Source organism: Rhinoderma darwinii, chromosome 7 (assembly GCF_050947455.1).
Source record: "Rhinoderma darwinii isolate aRhiDar2 chromosome 7, aRhiDar2.hap1, whole genome shotgun sequence".
NCBI classification, from domain to species: Eukaryota; Metazoa; Chordata; class Amphibia; order Anura; family Rhinodermatidae; genus Rhinoderma; species Rhinoderma darwinii.
The window spans coordinates 79,080,701-79,105,001 of NC_134693.1; the positions used below are offsets into that span (position 1 = coordinate 79,080,701).

General features: G+C 41.4%; 1 protein-coding gene across 3 annotated transcripts in view; it reads left to right on the top strand.

Annotated features, from left to right (window-relative positions):
- The window catches only part of XRCC6 (X-ray repair cross complementing 6), a 228,146-nt gene extending 206,443 nt beyond the window's left edge, over positions 1-21,703 (top strand). For all 3 annotated transcript variants that reach the window (XM_075833597.1, XM_075833595.1, XM_075833596.1), the window contains 2 exons: positions 20,247-20,360; positions 21,281-21,703. In XM_075833597.1, the coding sequence (XP_075689712.1) occupies positions 20,247-20,360; positions 21,281-21,483 (317 nt within the window). In that variant the 3' untranslated portion in view covers positions 21,484-21,703. The remainder of the gene's footprint in view (positions 1-20,246; positions 20,361-21,280) is intronic.
- Positions 21,704-24,301: the final 2,598 nt, after the last annotated feature.

Sequence of the window (24,301 nt, forward strand, 5' to 3'; positions counted from 1 at the left end):
ACCCCTTGGATAGGGACCTCTCCTTTTATTCCCCAGTCCATGACGTTTATTCCCAACTGGACTATTTCTTTGTACGACACTGTGACCTACATATTCTTTGTGACGCATCGATAGATTATATTACATTTTCAGACCATGTTCTAGTGACGGTTTCTCTCTCTCTTCCATCCCCATTTCTGCGCCAATGCCAGTGGTGGTTGAATACTACCCTTTTAGACAATGCTGTGGTAGTACAAGGCGTCCAGAAATCCCTTGACTATTATTTTAGCACTAACTGTACAGAAGAAGTGAGCCCCTGCACGGTTTGAGAAGCACAAAATGTGTGGTGCAAAAGGTGTACATCGAGCGCGACTTAAAAAATAATGAACGGTGAAAGTTTTTAGGCTTTTAGACGAAATTAAGGTTTTAGAGACACTGCATAATTGTTCTCTTGTGAAAGTCGTTCGGGTCTCACTCATACAGGCAATGGAATTGCTCCGTACACTCCTCATGAGGATAAAGCTGAAGGGGCCTTAGCAAGATACTAATGACACTTCTATAAATATGGGAATAAGTGTGGGAAGTCCGTGTCTAGGGCCTTAAGAACACAACAAGCTGGATCCTATATAACTTCCATTTACACCCTTCTCAGGTTCGCAATCATCTGTCAACAGACATTGCTGCAGCGTTTCTTGACTATGCCAGTATGTTATACAATACAATTAGGCAGAATCCTGCGTCTGCTTGCTTGGATTTTCCCTCCAACAACTCTACTCCCCCCCCCCCTTTTCGCCCATCTTGGGCAACCCTAATTTTCCCTCGAAGATTGAAGTTACGACATTTAGATCTTGGATTTTGGCGGGTCACTTTAGGGTATTTAATTTTGGGGACGGTTCAGGCTGGCTGATGCACAATTCCCTTCAGGCAGTTGACGATCCTCTCCCTCTGGAATCATGGCGCTCACTACAGCTTCGCCACTACTTTTCCTTGCTTCCTCAGTATTTAGAATTTTCACGCACTCAGACTCCCCTTGAACGGTCATGTGTGGGTTTGGGCACCCTCGCTCGCTGTTGCTGGCTTACAACCTTATCTAAGTGGTACCTGATGCCCTGCCTCCGGGATATTTTACTAAAAGGGAAGCCGATTTGGATCTTACTCTTCGGAACAGAGAAACCGCATTCTCATTTTGTGTAATAGATAGTCTATCAGCTCAAGTTATCAGGAAACTGGTTATAAGCTTTTGACATGATTGTATAGGGTCCGTACTCGCCTTCATTGCATATTTCCCCTGGTTGACCCAACCTGTTTGAGTTGTGGGAAGGATGAGGGTTCTCTTTTACACACTTTCTAGTCCTGTCAGGCCCTTGCCCCTTTTTGGGAACAGGTGGTAAAGTTATTCAATCGGTATTGGGACCTACTTCTGCTATTACTTTGACACCTGCTCTGGTCCTTCTTCATCACTGGAAGATGTCCACTGGTGCCTATAAAAAGTCCTTACTAAGTTTCTTGGTGACAGCGGCTAGGGCGTGTATACCTTTGTCGTGGAAGCGGAAAGACCCACCTTCTATTGCACTCTGGCTAAACAAAGTCAATGATATAATGCACATGGAATCCCTGGCATCCTTCATACGTGGGTCTCATTACAAATTTGTTAAGACTTGGTTCTCCTGGTTGGAATTCCACAAGACTTCTGCTTATCGCACATACCTGTAGTTTGCCGTTCTCTGATGCTTTGGAGGGGAGATAGAGATGCCCCCTCTTTTTTTTTTTAAACAATAAAAAGTTAATCAATATAATATATGCACCCAAAAAATGGTGCCGTTGAAAACCACAACCCGTCCCACAAAAAACAAGCCCTCATATGGCTATGTCGACATAAAAATAAAGTTATGACTCTTGGTAGGCGGGCAGGAAAAAACTAAGAAGAAAGCTTTATCATCAAGGTCAAAAAAGGCCTGGTCCTTTTTTGACCTAATGAGCGCTGGCACTGAAGACAGAACATGGCGGGCGCACTACAAAACACCCCCTTGTTCTGTTTTTAGTGCCTGCGCTCATTAGTGCAGCGCTGGCCGCATCACCTCATGCTGACCGCGCACTTACTGTCTGGAGCGGGACAATGGCTGTATTACACAGCCGCAGCCCCGCTCTATAATGGCGGGGCTGCGGCACCGCCTTATCTCCGCCGTTATTCCCCTGAATGCTGCGATCAAAGCTGACTGCAGCATTCAAGGAGAAAATGAGAAGGGGGATGCCCCTTGGAACGCGTCACAGGGAATTCCTGTGATGCGATCAAGGGCCATACCATATATGGGCAGACAGCACAGGGTCCATTGAAGGACCCCAGGGCTGTCCTACCATATTTCCCGTTGGGGCATATTTAGGTATGTCTTAACAACTGCCTGTGTACTATCCATACACAGGCTAATGTACTGGCATATAGATATATGCCAGTACATTAAAGTTTAAAAAATAAAGTGAAAACCTAAAGTAATATAAAATTTTAAAAAATACACCTTTTTTATGTGTGCGCTGTAAAAAAAAATAAAAATACTTTTCACTTATTAATGTAAGGCACGAGGTGTGATTAATTTAACCTCCATGTGCCTCACATTAATAGAAATTAACCCCATCATGTACCTCACACATTAACCCATTATGACTGAGAAACATGATGTGGATAATTACTATTACTGTGAGGCACATTCAAAATTCATCACACCTCGTGCCTCACATCAGAAAATGGAAGAACTTTTTTTTAATTATTATTACTGTTGGTAAAGTATCGTTTTGGTATCGCAATACTACACAAAGTATCGGTATCGAAGTCCATATCCTGGTATCGTGACATCCCTAGGTGAGGGTAATAAGTTTTAATTTAATTCTGAAGGGTATGGGGAAGCAGTACAGTGACTGGCACAGGGTAGAGGCATTGGTGTAGCAGTTGGTCAGAAAGATGAGCCTGGCTGCTACATTAAGGATAGATTGGAGAGGGGAGATTTTAGTGAGTGGAAGACCAATTAGTAATGAGTTAGGGTATGTGCACACGGTAGCAGGCTTTTACGTCTGAAATGACAGACTGTTTTCAGGAGAAAACAGCTGCCTCGTTTCAGACGTGATTGCTCCTCCTCACATTTTGCGAGGCTTCTCTGACAGCCGTAAATTTTGAGCTGTGCTTCATTGAGTTCAATGAAGAACGGCTCAAATTACGTCTGAAAGAAGTGTCCTGCACTTCTTTTGACGAGGCTGTATTTTTACGCGTCGTCGTTTGACAGCTGTCAAACGACGACGCGTAAATGACAGGTTTTCTGCACAGTACGTCGGCAAACCCATTCAAATGAATGGGCAGATGTTTGCCGACGTATTGTAGCCTTATTTTCAGACGTAAAAAGAGGCATAATACGCCTCGTTTACGTCTGAAAATAGGTCGTGTGAACCCAGTATAACAGTAATCAAGATGAGAGTGAATCAGGGTGTTTTGGCTGTTTCCACATCAAGAAAGGGCAGATTCTGGAGATGTTTTCGATGTGAAATTGACAGGAGCGTGTAAGTGATTGAATGTGTGAAGTAAAGGAAAGATCTGAGTTAAAAATAATCTCAAGACAGCGGGCGTTCTGTCTAGGAGTTATGATAGTGTCACACACTGAGATGGAGACATGAGGTTTAGGTAGGTTAATAGATGATGGGAACACAAGGAGCTGGGTTTTAGAAAGATTCTGTTTCAGATAGAGGACATGCTGTTAGAGACAGCTGATAGGCAATCACTGGTGTTTTGTATTCGAGCAGGGGTGATGTCATGCGAAGAGGCGTATAATTGGGTGTCATCAGCGTAGAGATGCTACTGGAAGCCAAATCTGTCCAATAGGAGCTGTGTAGAGAGACTAGAGAAGCGGACCTAGGACTAATCCGTGAGGAACCTTAACAGAAAGGAGAAGAGGAGAACAAGTAGAACCAGCAAATTACACATTGAACGAGCGGTCAGAGAGATAGGAAGAAAACCAAGAGGGAGCAGTGTCTTTAAGGCCAATAGATTGGAGCATGTTAAGTAGGAGTAGGTGGTCTACAGTGTCAATGGCTGCAGAGAGATCTAGAAGAAACAGAGTATTTGCCGTTAGATTTTTCCGCCGAGAGATCGTTTAGGTAGTATAATTGATTTTACCAAGCTCCAACAACCAAATCACAGGGTACAAGGAATGTCCTATGAGTCTAGTAGGGTTAGTAGTTTGTGGTAAGTGTTGGTAATTATTTTTATAAAGGTCCCATTGGTCAGGAGTGATATGAATCTCAAGAAACCGTATATAGTCTACTGTCTATAGTCTACTGTCTATGTAAAGGGCGTAGATAACACTAATATCGGTTGAATCTGTGGGTCTAGGTTAACCCCTTCACGCTCAGCGACGTAATATTCCGACGCGCTAACCAATACGTTCGCGCTCAGCGACGGAATATTACGTCGCGGGAGTAACGGCCATTTTGGCCATCCTCCCGACACATACAGGAACTGTGACAGCTGCTGTCTCGTACAGCAGCTGCTGCAACTCCTACAGCGGGGACCGATCGCTGTGTCCCCGCTGATTAACCCCTTAAAAGCCGTGTTCAATAGCGATCACGGCTTTTTAGGGGTTAAGCTACAATCGCCGGCCTGCTACACGATAGCGGCCGGCGATTGTAACTATGGCAACCGGACACCAAACAATGGTGTCCGGCTATGCCATCGACGGAAGCCTAGTGGGTCCTGACAAAGTCAGGACCCACTATGCTTGCTGTCAGTGAGTAGCTGATAGCTCTAATACACTGCACTACGCATGTAGTGCAGTGTATAAGAATAGCGATCAGGGCCTCCTGCCCACAAGTCCCCTAGTGGGACAAAATAATAAAGTTAAAAAAAGATGTGTAAAAATAAGAAAATTAATGTTTTAAAAGCAATAAAAGTAAAAATCCCCCCTTTTCCCTTATCAGTCCTTTATTATGAATAAAAATATATAAAAAAACAAATAAACTATACATAATTGGTATCGCCACATCCGTAGCGGCCTGAACTACAAAATGATTTAATTATTTATCCCGCGCGGTGAACGCCGTAACAGAAAATAATAATAAACCGTACCAGAATCACAATTGTTTGGTCACTTCACCTCCCAAAAAATGGAATAAAGAGAGATCAAAAAGTCGCATGTACCTAAAAATGGTGCTGATCAAAACTACTAGAATAAAAAAACAATAGTAGAATTGCTGTTTTTTAGTCACCATGCCACCTAAAAATAGAATAGAAACTGATCAAAAAGTAGCATGCACCCCATGAAAACAGCAATGAATTCCAAAATGGGGTCACTTTGGCGGGTTTTCCACTGTTTTTGTACCACAAGACCTCTTCAAACCGGACATGGTGCCTAATAAAAAAGGAAGGCTCAAAATCCACTAGGTGCTCCTTTGCTTTGGAGGCCGATGCTTCAGTCCATTAGCGCACTAGGGCCACATGTGGGATATTTCTCAAAACTGCAGAATCTGGGCAATAAGTATTGAGTTGCGTCTCTCTGATAAAACCTTTTGTGTTATAAAAAAAAATGGTATAAAGAGGGTTTTCTGACAAAAAAAATATGTAAATTTCACCTCTACTTTGCTCTAAATTCCTGTGAAACACCTAAAGGGTTCATAAACTTTCTAAATGCTGTTGTGAATACTTTGAGGGGTCTAGTTTCTAAAATGGGGTGTTTGATAGGGGTGTCTAATATATAGGCCCCTCAAAGCAACTTCAGAACTGAACTGTAACCTAAAAAAATAAATAAATTAGGCAATACTTCGCTTCTTACATTATACTGATAATGAGCCGTGCCCACCCCGAGATGACCCCAGTTTTGACCGTTTGTATAAACGGAGACCCCTATTAGACCATTTCAGTGCCCGTTTTTCCCAAGTATACACCTCAGAGAAGTGTATTTCTATTGATGTGTCCTTGGTACATTTTAAAGGGAGCGTTCAATTCCGCGAGCACCTGCCGGATAAGAGGGCAAGGTATGGCGTGAAGATGTATAAGCTGTGTGAGACTGCATCAGGGTATACCTACAAATTTTGGATATATAAAGGGAAGGACACCAGTATTCAGCCCCCAAAATGCCCCCCCCCCCCTTACTGGGAGTTAATGCAAAAATTTTATGGGATTTGGTGCACCCACTGCTGGACCAGGGTTAACACCTCTACCTGGATAATTTTTATACCAGCGTCCCACTCTTCAGGTGCCTCGCTTCCAGAAGTCATGCGGCACTGCTAGAAGAAATCTGAGAGGCCTCCCTAAGACTCTGCTTGGGCAAACAAGAAGGGGTGAGAGCAGGGCACATTCTAGCAGCAACATATTGTGTGTCAAGTACAAGGACAAGAGCGATGTCACACCAGTACCCATGTACCAGGACGAGGTACCAGTACAGAGACCCCCAAACCAGACTGCATCCGGTACATGGGAGGGGTGGACTTGTCAGATCAAGTCCTGAAGCCCTACAGCGCCATGGGGTGTCGTATAAGAAGCTGGCCGTGCACATCATACCGATGGCTTTGTACAATGTGTACGTGCTACGTCGATGTGCAGGCCAGAGGGGAACTTTCCTGGAATTTCAAGAGGTGATTATCAAGAACCTAATCTTTAGGGACCAAGAAGGGGGGGCACCCAGTACTTCTGGAAGCGAGGCCACACACATCGTACCAGGGCAACACTTTCCAGGAGAAGTTCCCCAAACTGGCAAGAAGGGAAAAAGTCAAAAGAGGTGCAAAGTCTGCTATAAGAGGGGGATAAGGGAGGACACAATATATCAATGTGACAGGTGTCCCGAAAAACCAGAGCTCTGTATGAAAGTGTTTTAAAATTTATCATACATCCCTTGATTTATAATTTACCCCAATTTTACTTACCCTGATGTACTCCGCACAGCTTATCCCCCCTCGTCTGTCCCCTCTGGGCCCTGCTGTGTGCCCAGGCAGCTGATAACAGCCACATTGTGGGTATTGCCGTACCCAGGAGAACACACATTACAGTTTATGGGGTGTATGTCTCCGGTCGAAATGCTCACTACACCTCTAGATGAATGCCTTAAGGGTGTAGTTTTTAAAACGGGGTCACTTCTTGCGGGTTTCAACTGTACTGGTACCTCAAGGGCTTCTGCATACATGACTTCGCACCAGAAAATCCCCAGTAGGCCAAATGGTGGTCCTTTCGTTCTGAGCCCTCCCATGGGCCCAAACGGCAGTTTATCACCACAAATGGAGTACTACTGCACTCCGGACAAATTGGGCAACAGAATGGGGTATTTTATTTCTTGTGAAAATAATACATTTTCAGCCAAAACTACATATTATTGGAAAAAATTAATTTTGTTTTAATTCCCAGCCCAATTCAAATAAGTTCTGTGAAGAAACTATGGGGTCTAAATGGTCACATTACCCATAAATGAATTCCTTGATGGGTGTAGTTTCCAAAATGGGGTCACTTCTGGTGGGTTTCCATTGCTTTGATACCTCTGGGGCTCTGCAAATGCGACATGGCACCCGAAAACCAATCCAGCAAAATCTGGACTCCAACAAACACATAGCGCTCCTTTCCTTCTGAGCCCTCCCATGGGCCCAAACGGCAGTTTATCACCATAAATGGGGTATTGCCGCACTAAGGACAAATTGGGCAACAAAATGGGGTATTTTGTTCCCTGTGAAAATAAGAGATTTTGATCACAAATGACATTTTATTGGAAAAAATTACATTTTTTTTAATTTCACAGCCCAATTCAAATAGGTGCTGTGAAAAACTGTGCTGTCAAAATGGTAACAACAACCATAAATGAATTCCTTGAGGGGTGCAGTTTCCAAAATGGGGTCACTATTGGGGGATTCCTACTGTTTTGGCACCTCAACAGCTCTCCAAACCTGGCATGCTGCCTAAAATATATTCTAATAAAAAAAGAGGCCTCAAAATGCACTAGGTGCTTCTTTGCTTCTAGGGCTTGTGTTTTAGTCCACGAGCGAACTAGAGCCACATGTGGGACATTTCTAAAAACTGCAGAATCTGGACAATACATATTTAGTAGTGTTTCTCTGGTAAAACCTTCTGTGTTACAAAAAAATTTTTTAATCAAATTGAAATTCAGCAAGAAAAATGAAATTTGCAAATTTCACCTCCACTTTGCTTTAATTCCTGTGAAATGCCTGAAGGGTTAAAAAACTTGCTAAATGCTGTTTTGAATACTTTGAGGGGTCTAGTTTTTAAAATGGGGTGTTTTATCAGGGTTTCTAATACATAGGCCCCTCAAAGCCACTTCAGAACTGAACAGGTACCTTAAAAAAAGGCTTTTGAAATTTTCTTAACAATTTGAGAAATTGCTGTTTATGTTCTAAGCCTTGTAACGTCCAAGAAAAATAAAAGAATGTTCAAAAAACAATGCTAATCTAAAGTAGACATATGGGAAATGTGAACTCGTAACTATTTTGGGTGGTATAACCGTCTGTTTTACAAGCAGATGCATTTAAATTCTGAAAAATTCAATTTTTTCAACATTTTCTCTAAATTTTGCAATTTTTCACCAATAAACACTGAATATATCGACCAAATTTTACCACGAACATGAAGCCCAATGTGTCACGAGAAAACAATCTCAGAATTGCTTGGATAGGTTTAAGCATTCCGACGTTATTACCACATAAAGTGAAATATGTCAGATTTGAAAAATGGGCTCTGAGCCTTAAGGCCAAAATTAGGCTGCGTCCTTAAGGGGTTAAAGTTGAGTTCCTGTGATTTAGCTAAATTTATTCTAATACTGCCAAAACGTGCCAATATGGTCTTTTATCGCCGAAAGGCCATGGTCAGGTTGGATATTATCAATAATCTATCGTCCGCAAATACTGCTACTTGCTCATGATGTGCTTTTGTGTGTAGGCTTTCTATTTTGTTGTCTTTAACCTGTAGAAGGGTTTCAACTGTAAGGGTATGTTCACACGGCCAAATTTCAGACGTATACGAGGCGTATTATGCCTCGTTTTACGTCTGAAAATAGGGCTGCAATACGTCGGCAAACATCTGCCCATTCATTTGAATGGGTTTGCCGACGTACTGTGCAGACGACCTGTAATTTACGCGTCGTTGTTTGACAGCTGTCAAACGACGACGCGTAAATTTACTGCCTCGGCAAAGAAGTGCAGGGCACTTCTTTGCCACGTAATTTGAGCCGTTCTTCATTGAAATCAATGAAGCACGGCTCAAGGTTTACGAGCGTCTCAGACGCCTCGTAAATTACGAGGAGGAGCTTTTACGTGTGAAACGAGGCAGCTGTTAACAGTCTGTCTTTTCACACGTAACTGCCTCTCAGCGTGTGAACATACCCTAAGAATGAATAATAAAAGGGATAGTTGGCAGCCCTGACTGGTACCATTCCTAATGGGAAAAGAGGCTGATTAAGTATTATTAACTACAACTCTAGCTGTTGGGCTACATGGACATGAAAGGCCTTCTCGGGAACAGTACAGAGAAGGAGCAATGGCATCCTTTTGTCGGGCCAAGTGTATTCGATTATTAGTCGGATAGGGTTTTTCCTGCCTTCCCTCCCTGGGGCAAACCCCACTTGTTCCAGGTGTATCAAATGTTGTAGAAAAAGTTTTAATCTCTTAGCCATCAACTTCGCAAAAAGTGTCAGGTCATTGCTTAACCCCTAGCCGCGCCACTCAGTAACTATACGTCGCTGGAGGTTACGTCCCCCACAAGGACGTATAGTTACTGAGTCGTTCAGTGTGCATCGGGAACCGGGAGGTTCACTGTTTCCGACAGCTGACACTCCACTCTTGCCGGCCAGCGGTCCTTTGCCGCTGATTTTGGCAATTAACTCCTTAAATGCAGCGATCTTATGCGATTGCCGCATTTTAGGGGTTTCTAGCGCTTCGGCAGACGCCGCTCTGAAATCGCGCGGTTTGCCGATGGTTAGAATGACAAACGGAGGCCTCTGTGACTGCCATGGACGGAAGCCTATTAGGACCAGCCAAAGGCTGGTCCTGAGAGGCTTCCTTTCAGAGTGACAGGAAGTCAATGTCTCGTTCCCGATGCACACTTTCGGCGACATTGTGCATCGGAAATCGGGAGGTCAGCTGTCCCAGACAGCTGACACTACAGTGTTGCCAATCAGCGGTTCCTCGCCGCTGATTTCGGCAATTAACCCCTTAAATGCATTGATTGATCGATGCCTCTGGCTGGTCCTCATAGGCTTGCTGTCAGAGTAACTGTGACGTCACTCTGACCGTTGTAATACATTACGCTACTAGGTAGTGTAATGTATTCTAGCAGTGATCAGTGCTGAAGGTCAAAAAAGAAAAAAGTTAAAATATTTCAGTAAAGTGTAAAAATAAGTGTTTTTTTCCCTATGTCTTTTAAAAAATGAAAACGTTTAAAAAAGTACACATATTTGGTATTACCGCGTTCGTAACGTCCCAAACTATAAAACTATAATGTTTATTTTCCCGCACGCTGAACACCGCAAAAAGAAAAAATGAAAAACTATGCCAGCAACACTATTTTTTGGCCACCACCCCTCCCAAGATATAGAATAAAAAGTGATCAAAAAGTCGCATGTACCCCAAAATAGTACCAGTAAAAACTAACACCCGTCCCGCAAAAAGCAAGTCTTTGCACAGCTTTTTTGACTGAAAAATAAAAAAAGTTATGGCTCTCAGAATATAGTGACACAAAAAATAAATAATGATATAAAAATTTGATTTTATTGTACAAACGCTGCAAAACATTAAAAAAACGGTATACATATGGTATTGCCGTAATTGTACTGACTTGCAGAATAAAGTAAAACTTAATTTATTGCGCGCGGTGAACGCTGTAAGAAATAGAGTTTAAAAAGCCAAAATCGCTGTTTTTTGGTCACCTTCGATCTGTATTGTAATAAAAAGTGATCAAGAAGTTGTATGTACCATAAAATGGTACCAATAAAAGCTACAGCTCGTCCCGCTAAAAATAAGCCCTCACAGCGCTCAATCGAACAAAAAAAAAAACTTATGCCTCTCAGAATGTGGTGATATAAAACAATTTTTTTTTTAACTAATAGTCTATTCTTTGTAAAAGTAGTAAAATATAAAAAAAACTATGTCAATTTGGTATCACCATAATCTTATTGAGACGCAGATTAAAATTAGGTTGTAATTTTTACTGCACGGTGAAAGGCGTAAAAACAAAACCCCAAAAACTATGGAGGAATCAGTTTTTTCCAATTTCAGCCCGCAAATAATTCTTTTTTTCAGTTTCCCAGTACATTATATGCTACTTTAAATGGTGTCAATAGAAACTACAACTCCTCCTGCAAAAATTAAGCCCTCACACCAGTCTATTGACGGAAAAATTAAAAAGTTATGGCTCTTGGAAGGCGGGGAGTGAAAAACTAAAATTAAAAAGCAAAAAAGGATCAGTCCTGAAAGGGTTAATTAATTTATAATAAAAAATATATATATATTTTTAACCACATATGGGATATTGCCATACTCGGGAGAAATTGGTTTTCAAATGTTGGGCGGCTTTTTCTCTTTAATCCTATGTGAAAATTAAAAAATTCACAGTTTTAGTGGACAAAATTGAATATGAATTTTGATTTGAAAACGGCCGCGAAAAAGAAGTGCATGTCACTTCTATAGCTGTTTTTGGAGCCGTTTTTCATCGACTATTGAAAACCGCTCCAAAAACGGCCGTAAAAAACTCAGCTAAAAACGCGAGTGGCTTAAAAAATGGCTGAAAATCAGGAGCTGTTTTCCCTTGAAAACAGCGCCGTATTTTCAGATGTTTTTGAGTTTGTGGGTGCACATACCATTACCCTTAAATAACGTTTGAACATTTTTAGAGACTGAGGCCCAGTGTCATTGATAAGTTGTTCAGAAACACTTTGCAAAAAGATTCCTAGGTACATTAGATGTTGGCACAGCTGTGGTAGAGGTCATTTAAAATACCTCTAGCCTTTTGTAGCAGGCACATACCAGCATTAAAAAAAAAAAGTTGTTCCCGTGAAAGGTCCAGCAAAATCCACATGAATTCTTTGCCATGTACAGAGGACCATTACGAGCTATGTAGGGGTTCTGTTTCTGGCATGCTGACACCCGAGACAGCGCTGTTCTAGTTGTCTAATTTGTCAATTCCAAGCCACCATACAAAGCCCTCTATCACTTCAGTATGGCCGACATGTAGTTCCCGGAGTTCTCAGACAAAACCGAAGAACTAGACTCTGATTTCGAACATTATACAACCACTGTCCAGTGTAACCTCTGTGCATCAATTGTAAAATATAGTTAACTGTGCTTAAAAGTCCATCCACATTAAAGGGGTTGTCCAAGATTTATTGACTTTGTGTTAATGCTTGTAATTTATAAATGTAAATACATTTGTAATATACTTACATTTTCCAGGTCCTGCCGTGGGGAACGTGACGGGTGACGTCACTCTCTGCACTGGCTCTGGCCGCTAATTACAACTAGCACAGCGCTGTCTTGGGTGTCAGCATGCCAGAAACAGAACCCCTACATAGCTCGGAATGGTCCTCTGTACATGGCAAAGAATTCATGTGGATTTTGCTGGACCTTTCACAGGAACAACTTTTTTTTTTTAATGCTGGTATGTGCCTGCTACAAAAGGCTAGAGGTATTTTAAATGACCTCTACCACAGCTGTGCCAACATCTAATAAATGTACCTAGGAATCTTTTTCAATGACACCGGGCCTCAAACTTTGTGTTAATGCTTGTAATTTATAAATGTAAATAAATTTGTAATATACTTACATTTTCCAGGTCCTGCCGTGGGGAACGTGACGGGTGACGTCACTCTCTGCACTGGCTCTGGCCGCTTTGTTGATCTTGAATTCTTTGTTGGGTATACGACACGTGACTTGTGACGTGGTGTATATCGGCTTGTTCTGCTTCACAGCCCGTAACGTGCATACTCTGTCACTGCTGTTCTCGCAGTCCCTGCTGTTTTCGAGATAACGGCAAGGGCCGCGCATGCCTGTTACAACAGAACAAGCCGATATACACCACGTCACAAGTGATGTGACGTATACCAGGAAAATAATTCAAGATCAACAAAGTGGCCAGAGCAGAGAGTGACATCACCCATCAAGTTCCCCACGGCAGGATCTGGAAACGAGGCCACTTTGGAAAATGTAAGTATATTGCAAATGTATTTAGCATTTATAAATTACAAGCATTAACACAAAGTGATTAAATCTCGGACAACCCCTTTAAGTAGCTATCAGTTAAGTAGTTTGTCACTGGAAGATATTCAAAATGTTTTAGAGCGAACAACCCGTGAGATGCATTTGTTAACCCTTTCCCGCTGCAGCCACTTTTGAGCTTCCTGACAGAGCCTTATTTTTCAAATCTTACGTGTCACTTTGTGATAATAACTTTGGAATGCTTTTATCTATCCAAGCAATTCTGAGATGGTTTTCTCGTGAGATATTGTACTTTGTTAGTGGTGAAAAACACCAAAATTCAGCGAACAATTGCAAAAATTAGCATTTTTCTAAATGTAAATGTATGTGCTTGTATTAAAAAAAATATTAATACCAGACAAAATAGCTTCGAATTAACATTTCCCATATGTCTACTTTATGTATAGTTTATTTGAACATCCTTTTATTTTTCTAGGACATTACAATGCATAGAACTTTCGCAGAGATTTCTCCCATTTTCAAGAAAATTTCAAAAGGCTATTTTTACAGACACCAGTTCAGTTGTGAAGTGGCTTTGAGGGGTTTATACAATACAAACCCCATAAGTCACCCCGTTTTAAGAATTGCACCCCTCAAAGTATTCAAAACAGCATTTAGAAAGTTTCTTAACCCTTTAGGCATTTCAGAAGAATTAAAGCAATGTGGAAGTGAAATTTACAAATTAAATTAGTTTTTTTTAGAAATTCATAATTAATCCATTTTTTTCTGTAACACAGAAGGGTTTACCAGAGAAACACAACTCAATATTTATTGCCCAGATTCTGCAGTCTTTAGAAATATCCCACATGTGGCCCTAGTGTTCTAATTTACTGAAGCACAGGCCTCAGAAGCAAAGAAGCACCTAGTGGATTTTGGGGCCTTCATTTTATTAGACTATATTTTAGGCACCATGTCCGGTTTGAAGAGGTCTTGTGCAGCCAAAACAAAGGAAACACCTCAAAAAGACCCCATTTTGGAAACTACACCCCACAAGGAATAAATCTAGATTTGTACTGAGCAATTTGACCCCACAGGTCTTTCATAGATTTTATTAGAATTTGGACATGAGAATGAAAAATTTAAATTTTTTTCAATAAGATGTAGTTTTATCTAAAAAAAAAACAATGTCCACAAGGAATAAAGAAAAAAAAGCCCTTAACATTTGTAAAGCAACTTCTCTGGAGTACGGAAATACCCCATAAGTGGGAATAAACTGCTGTTTGGCCACACGGCAAGGCTCAGAACAAGAGCGCTGTTTGGCTTTTGGAGTACAGATCTTGCTGGATTTTGTTTTTGGCACCTTGTCGCTTTTGCAAAGCCCCTGAGGTACCATTACAGTGGAAACTACCAAGAAGTGACTCCATTTACGAAACTACACCCCTTGAGGAATTCATCTAGGGGTGTAGTCAGCATTTTGACCTCACAGGTGTTTCATAGATTTTATTAAAATTGGGCAGTGAAAATGAAAAAAAAACCATTTTCTTCAATAAGTGGATCTTTACCTCAAAATTTTTCATTTTCTCAACAAATAAAGGAGAAAAAGCACCCCAACATTTGTAAAGCACTTTCTCCAGTACGGCAATACCCCATATGTGGTCATAAACCTTTGTTTAGGCACACAGTAGGGCTCAGAATGGAAGGAGCGCCATTTGGCTTTTGGAGCACAGATTTTGCTGGATTGGCTTCTTGGCACCATGTCGTGTTTGTGAAGCCCCTATGGGATCAAGACAGTGGAAACTACCCAAAAGTGACTCAGTTTGGGATACTACACCCCTTAAGGAAATAATCTAGGGGTTTAGTGAGCATTTTGACCCCGCAGGTGTTTTCCAGAAATTAGTGTGAACTCGATGTTGCACAGTGAAAATGGGATTTTTTTCCATAGATATTCCAATATGTGGTACCCAGCTTGTGCCACCATAACAAGACAGCTCTCCAATTATTATGCTGTGTTCCCCGGTTTTAGAAACACCCTACATGTGGCCCAAATCTTTTGCCTGGACTTTTGACAAGGTTCAGGAGTGAAAGAGTACCATGCAAAATTGAGGCCTAATTTGGCGATTTACTAAGTATTGGTTCACAATTGCAGAGGCTCTGATGTGAGATAATAAAAGAAACCCCTGAGAAGTGACCCCATTTTGGAAACTACACCCCTCAAGGCATTTATTAAGGGGTGTAGTGAGAATCTTCACCCCACAGGTGTTTGGTCTTTAGCATAAATGAATGCGCTGTGGATGGTGCAAAGTAAAAGTGGCAAATTTTCCCTAGATATATTTCAGTGGCAAATATGTTGTAATCGCTCAAATCCCTTGTGCCACTGGAGACACACACCTCAAAATTTTTTAAAAGGGTTCTCCCAGGTATGGTGATGCCATAAATATGGAAGTTAACCGCTGTTTGGGCACACTAGGGCTCGGTAGGGAGGCAGCACCATTTGGCTTCTTGGAGCGTGGATTTTGCTTGGTAGTAAGCCGGGCAGAGTACATCAGGGGCATAGTCAGGTGGTTTAATAAAGGGGTAAAAATACAATAAAATAATCCATGGATGTGTGTTACGCTGTGAAGCAATCCTTTATGCGCAGGCCAGTGTGGCACTGATAAAGGTCCTTTCTAATTTTATTTTTTTATAGACTTAGTGGTATGAGGGCTATAAGGTGACCAAAAAAACAGCAATTCTGACATCGTTTTTTAGGTTTTATTTTATACAGCGTTCACCATGTGTTCTAAATTACATGTTAAGTTAATTCTGCGTGTCAGTACGATTCTGGTGATACCAAATTTATAGCACTTCTTTTTTATGTTTTACAACGTTTTGCACAATAAAATTACTTTTGTAAAAATAATGTATTTTTTCTGTCGTCCTGTTGTGAGAACCATAACTTTTAAATTTTTTCGTCGACTAAGCTGTATGAGGGCATTTTTGGATACATGCGACTTTTTGATCACTTTTTATTTACATTTTTATAGGGCAAAGTGACCAAAAAACAGAAATTTTGGCATTGTTTGTTTTTTACGGTTTTTATTTTTTTAACGCTGTTTACCACGTGGAATAAATAACAATATTTGTATAGTTTAGGCCATTATGCATGTTTTATTTTTTTAAATAATAATAAAGGACTTGATGCGGAAAAAAGGGCATTAGTGTTTTTATTTTTTTTTACTTGAAAATGTTATTATTTTTTACAACTTTTTGGGGATGATCTTCATTGTTATAATTCGCTGTTACAGGTATGACACCAGTAGGTACAATCTTTTCACCAGTGTAAGACTTGTTTTAGTTGAATATGTGTAGGTTTAAGCCAAGAACTTAGAAAATAATATGTCACTTCGTAACCTGATTTGACACCACAGAACCAATGTCAAGTTCCATCCTTGTGATTTTGTCCAGGGGTAACCCATATACAGGGTCGTAGCTAAAGACTCATGGACCCTGGGGCAAGATCTCAGCTTGGGCCCTCTATCTCTCCCCAACACCACCAGACACTTGCGCATGCCTCTGCCCAGCCGCCTTGCCTGACAAATCCCATGGATGCCCCCACAGTATTATGCTCACATAGTTGCCCCCACACAGTATAATGCCCCCCATTGCTGCCTCACACAGTATAACGCCCCCACACCGTATAATGCCTCCCATAGCTGAACACCACAGTATAATGCTCCCTATAGCTCCCCCATAGCTGACCACCACAGTATTCTGCCCCCACAGTATAATGCCCCCATAGCTGCCTCCTCAGTATAATGTTCCCCATAGCTGCCCCCACAGTATAATGCCCCGATAGCTGCCTCCTCAGTATAATGCTGCCCCCACAGTATAATGCCCCCATGGCTGCCTCCTCAGTATAATGCTCCCCATAGCTGCCGCCACACAGTATAATGCCCCCTGTAGCTGCCCCCACACAGTATAATGCTCCCCATAGCTGCCTCCACAGTATAATGTCCCCCATAGTATAATGCCCCCATAGCTGTCCCCACAGTATATTTCCACCCATAGCTGTCCCCACAGTATATTGCCACCCATAGCTGTCCCCACAGTATAATGCCACCCATAGCTGTCCCCACAGTATAATGCCTTCCCATAGCTGCCACCACACAGTATAATGCCCCCCATAGCTTCCCTATACAGTATAATGCTCTCCATAGTTTCCCCCCACACAGTATAATGCCCCCCATATCTGCCCCCACAGTATATTGCCACCCATAGCTGCATCATACAGTATAATGACCCCATGGCTGCCCCATAGACTGTAGTGCCCCCATACAGTATAATGTTCCCTCAGCAGCTACCATACGAGTCCCCGTCCCATACCCAGTATAATGCCCCCATATATACCTAATAGAAAATAATAACATGATTACTTACCTATCCCCGTTCCCACGACGGGTAGAAGAGATCCTTCTCCTACTCTGCACTGTGCTGTGAGTGACTCGGTGCAGACAGGCACGATGAGCCACTCTGGGCACAGTGAATGCTGGAGCAAGGCTCCAGCATTGAACTCAACTGTATCTGCGTTCTGAAGACGCAGATACAGTTGGAAGCTGTACCAGTGTGATCAGCTTAGGGGCCTGGTCGCAACTGCGTCCGTTGCGACCCCTATAGCTACGCCATATAGCTTGTTTTATATTCTCTTTTACTTTAAAGATTTCAAGACCAGCTAGATCTATTACATCGTTATCATCCTCTTGTTTATTTTGTCAACATGAGCGCCACTTTTTTGACCTTCCTGTTGTTTCTCCTTAGGGTATGTGCACATGTAGTGTTTTCAGGCGTAAACGTCCCGAAAAACGACTGGGAAATCGGAAGCAGAACGCCTACAAACATCTGCCCATTGATTTCAATGGGAAATACAGCGTTCGGTTCAGACGGGGCGTTTTTTAGGTGGCTGTTTTTCAAAACACCTGGTAAAAAAGAACCCCAGCAAAAAAGAAGTGCATGTCACTTCTTGAGCCGTTTTTCATTGACTCTATAGAAAAACGGCTCCAAAAACGGCCGTAAAAAACGCGAGTTGCTAAAAAAAAATAATCTGAAAATCAGGAGCTGTTTTCCCTTGAAAACAGCTCTGTATTTTCAGACATTTTTGATTTTGTGTGGGCACATACCCTTACATTTGACAGCGTGGTTATTCTTCTCATAGTGACAAACCCATTGAATATGTCCAGCTTTGTTGCATTTTCTGAATATAGCATCTTTAAATCTACACTGGACCTACACATTAAAAACAAGGTTAATTTTGCCTTTGCACATTATTTTAGTCCTTTGCATCAGCTTATTTAGGCTGACCTTCACTCCTAAATGCAACTCTAGTGCATCTCCCTGCTGTTTCCATTGATATAGTGATCTCCAATGTTAAATGTTGAATCAGGCTCGATTAGAAGTCTTTTCTGGATGCTTTTTTTTTTTTTCAATATACCACACACTTGGCAATCTCTCAATGTATCATAGAGATCCCCTTCAAACTGGCAATCTTTAGACAGTCTCTTAAAAAGGTTGTCCGAGATTTTTAAAAATTTCAGTAAATGTTATAATAAAAAAAAAAGTTACTCACACTTTAAATCTCCCTGCCGCTCCAGCACTCTAGTGACCGCTGAAGCCAATCACTGGCCTCACCACTGAGACCCGTGATTGGAAATAGTGGTCATGTGAATGATGTACTTGATGTCATCACTGCAGGACTGGCGGGGACCACCAGAGCATCGACACTGAAGCTGCACAGGTTTTAAAGAATGAGTAAGTTTTGTTTTTTTTGTTTTTGCTTTTTTGCTAATAGTTGCTAAAATTTTTTTTACAAGTTTAGACAACCCATTTAAGTATAGCCACATATGGCGCAATAGATTTTTCTTCATCTTGGTTTCGAAAAAAATCTGAAACTTCCTGCAATCCCTGAAGGGTTTAGGTGCCAAGTTGCATTCAACAGGCTTCATAGGGGCTGTCAGAGTGCACAGCAGAGCACAACCCCCTCACATTGTTCCTTTTTAACACTGGAACGCTCATCAGAAATATTAGTAGGTGTGAAATATTGTTCAAGCTCATTAATATAAAGAAGCCATCTATCCACAACACAATAAGGGCTGGTTCACACGCTGAAAAATTGCCGCGTTTTTTTCAGTCCGGAATTTCGGACGGAAAAAACGCAGCAGAATACAATCTCATCTACATACTGTGTAAAAATTCAGAGCAGAAATTTACCTGTGGTGCGTATTTTTCGTACTGCAGCATGTCAATTCCTGGACAGAATTAATGCGTTTTTCAGAAGAGATGTCACCATCTCTTAACATTGTGAAAAACGCAGCAATTTACGCACCATTTTCTGCCGTAAAAAAAAACGAAACAAAATTTTCGGCAGCAATTCCGTTGTGTGTGAACAAGCCTTAAAATAGCTAAATTTTGCCAACGTAGGCAGCCATCTTGGAATGGTCATCTGATGAGCGGTACATGGCAGAGCGAAAAGAAAAAAGTGCTGTGAGGCTTTGTTCACACTCTTAACAAAAAACGTCTGTAAAAACTGAGCTGTTTTCAAGGGAAAACAGCCCCTGATTTTCAGCTGTTTTTTGCCGCGTTTTTTACAGCCGTTTTTGGAGCTGTTTTTCTGTTGAGTCCATGAAAAATGGCTCAAGAAGTGATATGCACTTCTTTTTACGAGGTGTTTTTTTTACGCGGCCCCTTTTAAAAGCGAACACGTAAAAAACCGCCCCGTGGGAACGGAACGCAAATCAATGGGCAGATGTTTGAAATCAATGGGCAGATGTTTCGAGGTGTTCAGCCCCCATACTTTCAGCCGTTTTTCGGGCCGTTTACGGCCCGAAAAACGGCTGAAGACAGGCCGTGTGAACATACCCTTACAGTTTCGTCTATGTATTATGCACTTTTATATGAAATGCCAACATACTTTGTGAAACTCCACTATTAATTATGTATGAGGAGGCAAATAAATCTATATATATATATATATATATATATATATACTGTATCGTGTGAAAAATGGTGTGTGTGGGGGGGAGTTTTGTTTATCAAGATGATGTTTCACAGGTTTTGTTTTTTTTACATGTTTTGTATTCTAGTACCAAAGACAGACATGATAAATAATCGATTAGGCTCTCTGTCAGAAGAATTTAAGGAGCTAGTTTATCCACCTGGGTACAACCCAGGAAGCAAAGCAGTGAAACGGAAACCAGGTAAGGTGGTTGATTGACATCGCTCTTGACAATAATGATAATTTTGCATCGAATGCAATGGGCATAAATCAATTTAACCCTTTCGATTGATGCTGACTTTTTATGTACTGCATTCTGGTATGCACTCCCCCCCCCCCCCATCTTTTTTGCCTTTGCGTCCTTATCTTTAGGGCTCATTCAGATGAGCGTAGCACTCGTCTGTGTGCTATGCGTTGAAATCACTCACAGCACACTGACCCATGTACTTCAATGAGGCCATTCACACATTCATTGTTTTTCACGCAGTGTGTGTCCGTTGCGTGAAACTCACTGCATGTCCCATATTGGTGTGTTTTCATCCATGTGTTTCACGCATCAAATACATTGAAAAGCAGAGAAATAAAAAAATGAAGTGCTTGCGCGGACGTGAAAAATGCATGCCACGCGGACAAGTAATGCAGGAAAAACACTGTGTTTTTTATGACCGCAAATCGGACATGCTCTTCTGAATTTAGCCTTAGACCTTTCATGTCTTGTCATCTCTACAGTGTGTCTGAATTTTATGTCTGTCTTTACTTGTTCTTGTAGGTTACTTCTTGTGAATTTAATGTTCTTTATTAACTTCCACAACTTAGTCTTTGGCTTTGTACCTACTTGGGTAGGCGGGTATCTAAATTTGGGACTCCAGAATGCTGTTATTGAACCTATTATCGTAAGACGGATAGACTGGATGGTCAATTAGCTACTAAAGTGTTACCATTTTAGTTGGAACCCCACCGATCCTCAGAATGAAGGTGCCACAGCGCTAGTTGTGCTGCAGCCCCTTTACAGTGGGGTTTTTTCCTGCACAGTGACACTCTGGGAGTCCTCTTGGGATCAGCAATAACGCTACAAGATGGGGTATCCCTCTAAAGACTTAAATTGTATTTAACTTTTTGTAGGTGATGGTAATGGCCAAGCTGGAAAGAAGGCCAAGACTGAAATCTCCATTTCTGAAGCAGAGCTTAGAGCCTACGTGAAGAATGGAACATTAGGAAAACTGACGGTGCCGGTGTTGAAGGAATCATGCCGTATTTATGGGCTGAAGGGTGGGAAAAAGCAGGAACTTGTGAATGCACTTGAAGATTACTTTAAAAAAAACTAAACAGTTATTCCTCATGATGGGAAAAAATATTGTCTAAAATGTTTGTATTACCTAGACATTGCATTGTTTTTTTACAAATGTTATTGCCTACCGATAGCATTAAATGGAGCTTCTCAAAGTCTAGGTTTTAAAAGTAGGAAAAATATTACTATCTTCTTTCTGTATTCAGATATAAATACTTCGTTCCAGAGCTAAAATAAAGTTTGCTATTGGTTTAAGAGCTTGGTGTAACTTTTATTTTCAATAAATATAATACAATGTCACATTAATATTTTCTTAACCTGCTCTGTTTTTGTGTTCCGGAAACTCCTATACAGGTTATCTTACCGGTAGGTTGATTGTGCAGTCAGCTATGTCTTTAAGGCTCTGTTCATTGGAGCCCTACATTTGCTGTAAATGCTGGGAAAAGCTTCCGGCGTATGTGCCAAACGTATACATAAGGCTTCTAGACAACTTGTACTGCAAAAAGGTGGTCAGAGGAAAGATATGCGAAAACTGTTTTATGGCTGGAATTCCTATTTTATGGATGTGCTGCATACATATAGCTCAGTGTAAACCGCATTCCCATAGAGGTTCCTGTATGGATGTGCATGAGCTTAGGGACTAAGTTTGGAATATGTCTATATTACAGAGTTCCTGTAAGATCTTTTTTTAAAGTGACTTTAGTGTTTGATTAGCATGTCACCAAGAATGTTTTATTTTTATTTTTTTGGTACGCACAGGTATAATTAAAAAAAAAAAAAATCATTAACCACCTTACGTTAAAGCTGCCCATACACATTAAGAACTAAGTGTACCAAAGCACACTGAAAGCCAATTTCCCAACTGCTGACTGGTATTATTAAAAAATAACTTTTAATGATTTTACCACTAAGAATGTCCAGGTGGACATAAACAATGTATACGAACAATTTAAAAGTTATAGCCGATGTTGCTGCCACACACGCTCAGTTTACACTCCGTCTGCATGTATTGCCAGACAGAGCACAGAGTGCTAGAATTTATCCAGTGACAGATATGACAGCTAAATAGCTGCAGACTGGGGCTAGTGATCCCCTGAGGACGCTGTGTTGACAGCGAAACATGTCGGGGGGGCTAAATTCATTGTTTTAAACAGCCCTACTTGTCTAGCAAATCCAGCACACGAATCCAATTTTGAATTTAACTTGAATCCGTCCCAGTACGGCAGTCTGCAGCTATTTAGCTGTCATATCTGTCACTGGATAAATTCTAGCACTCTGTGCTCTGTCTGGCAATACATGCAGACGGAGTGTAAACTGAGCGTGTGTGGCAGCAACATCGGCTATAACTTTTAAATTGTTCGTATACATTGTTTATGTCCACCTGGACATTCTTAGTGGTAAAATCATTAAAAGTTATTTTTTAATAATACCAGTCAGCAGTTGGGAAATTGGCTTTCAGTGTGCTTTGGTACACTTAGTTCTTTTTGTATCCATTACGTGCCTGCCAACTGCTGGGGTCTTCCCAGTATTCATGCCCATACACATTAAAGACCATTCAGCCGAAATGGACAATTTTGGCTGACCAATTTGAAAAATGAACATGTACAATGGCTGACTGCAGACTGAGGCCTCATGCCCTCATGTAATTTTTATCCGTAATTGCGGATAAAATACTGAAGAATTAATTCCTATCGGCCACGGACATCTTCCCGTATATTTAAGTGTGTGTCCGGTCCGTAGAATTGACCCACATAAAATAGGACATGGACTATTTTTTGCATTTACGGGACGTGCTTCTATCATTTATAATGTGAGCACGGTCCGCAAATACGGGTGGCAGTCCGTGACCCACTCGCGCAATATTTACGGTCAGTTAATACTACACGGTCGTGTGCAAAATACGTCTGAAATTACGGAGCTGTTTTTAGGTGAAAACAGCTCCTGAATTTCAGAAGTTTTTGCAAGTACTCGCGTTTTTTGCGGCGTCTTTTACGGATGTTATTGGAGCTGTTTTTCAATGGAGTCCATGAAAAACTGCTCCAAAAACGTCCCAAGAAGTGACATGCACTTCTTTGACGTGGGCGTCTTTTTACGCGCCGTCTTTTGACAGCGACGCGTAATATTACACCTTGGCGGAATAGCACATCGTAAAACCCATTGAAAGCAATGGGCAGATGTTTGTAGGCGTAATGGAGCAGTTTTTTCAGGCGTAATTCGAGGCGTAAAACGCAAGAATTACACCTGAAAACAGTGCGTGTCAACTTACCCTAATAGGTAAAATAGTGAAGTTTGTGACCTTGGAGAAAAGAGGGGAAGCTAGCAGACTCCTATTCTAGAATAGACACTATTTTAGAATTAGAGTCCTGTACCGCTGAGTAAAATAAGTCTTTCGTTAGGGTGTAACAATCTGTAAGGGTCACAGAGTGATAAATTGCAAATCACCGCGTTATATGCCAGATCTGTCTAAAGAGGGGTCTTGTACAGAATTAATATCGCCAGCCATTGTTAAAGTGTGGAGATCCTTACATAGGAGGAGAAGAACTCTACGTTCGGAGTATTGGGGGAATAAACATTCAAGAGAGAATAAGTAACATTGGCTATGGTAGCATCTATCAGCAGGAATCTTCTCTCAGGATCAATGTGAGTGTCATGAATTGTGACTGGTAAGTTTTTCCCAATTAATATAGATCTCCCTCTCGTTTTGGACGTGTAAGAAGCTGATGCACAGCTGCCTGACCAGTGCGCTTAAGGGTAGAGTTATCTGTATCTTTCCAGTGCGTTTCTTGTAAAAACACAACAGTAAGGCCTCATGCACACGACCGTAGTGGTGTGCACGGGCCGTGATTTGCGGCTCG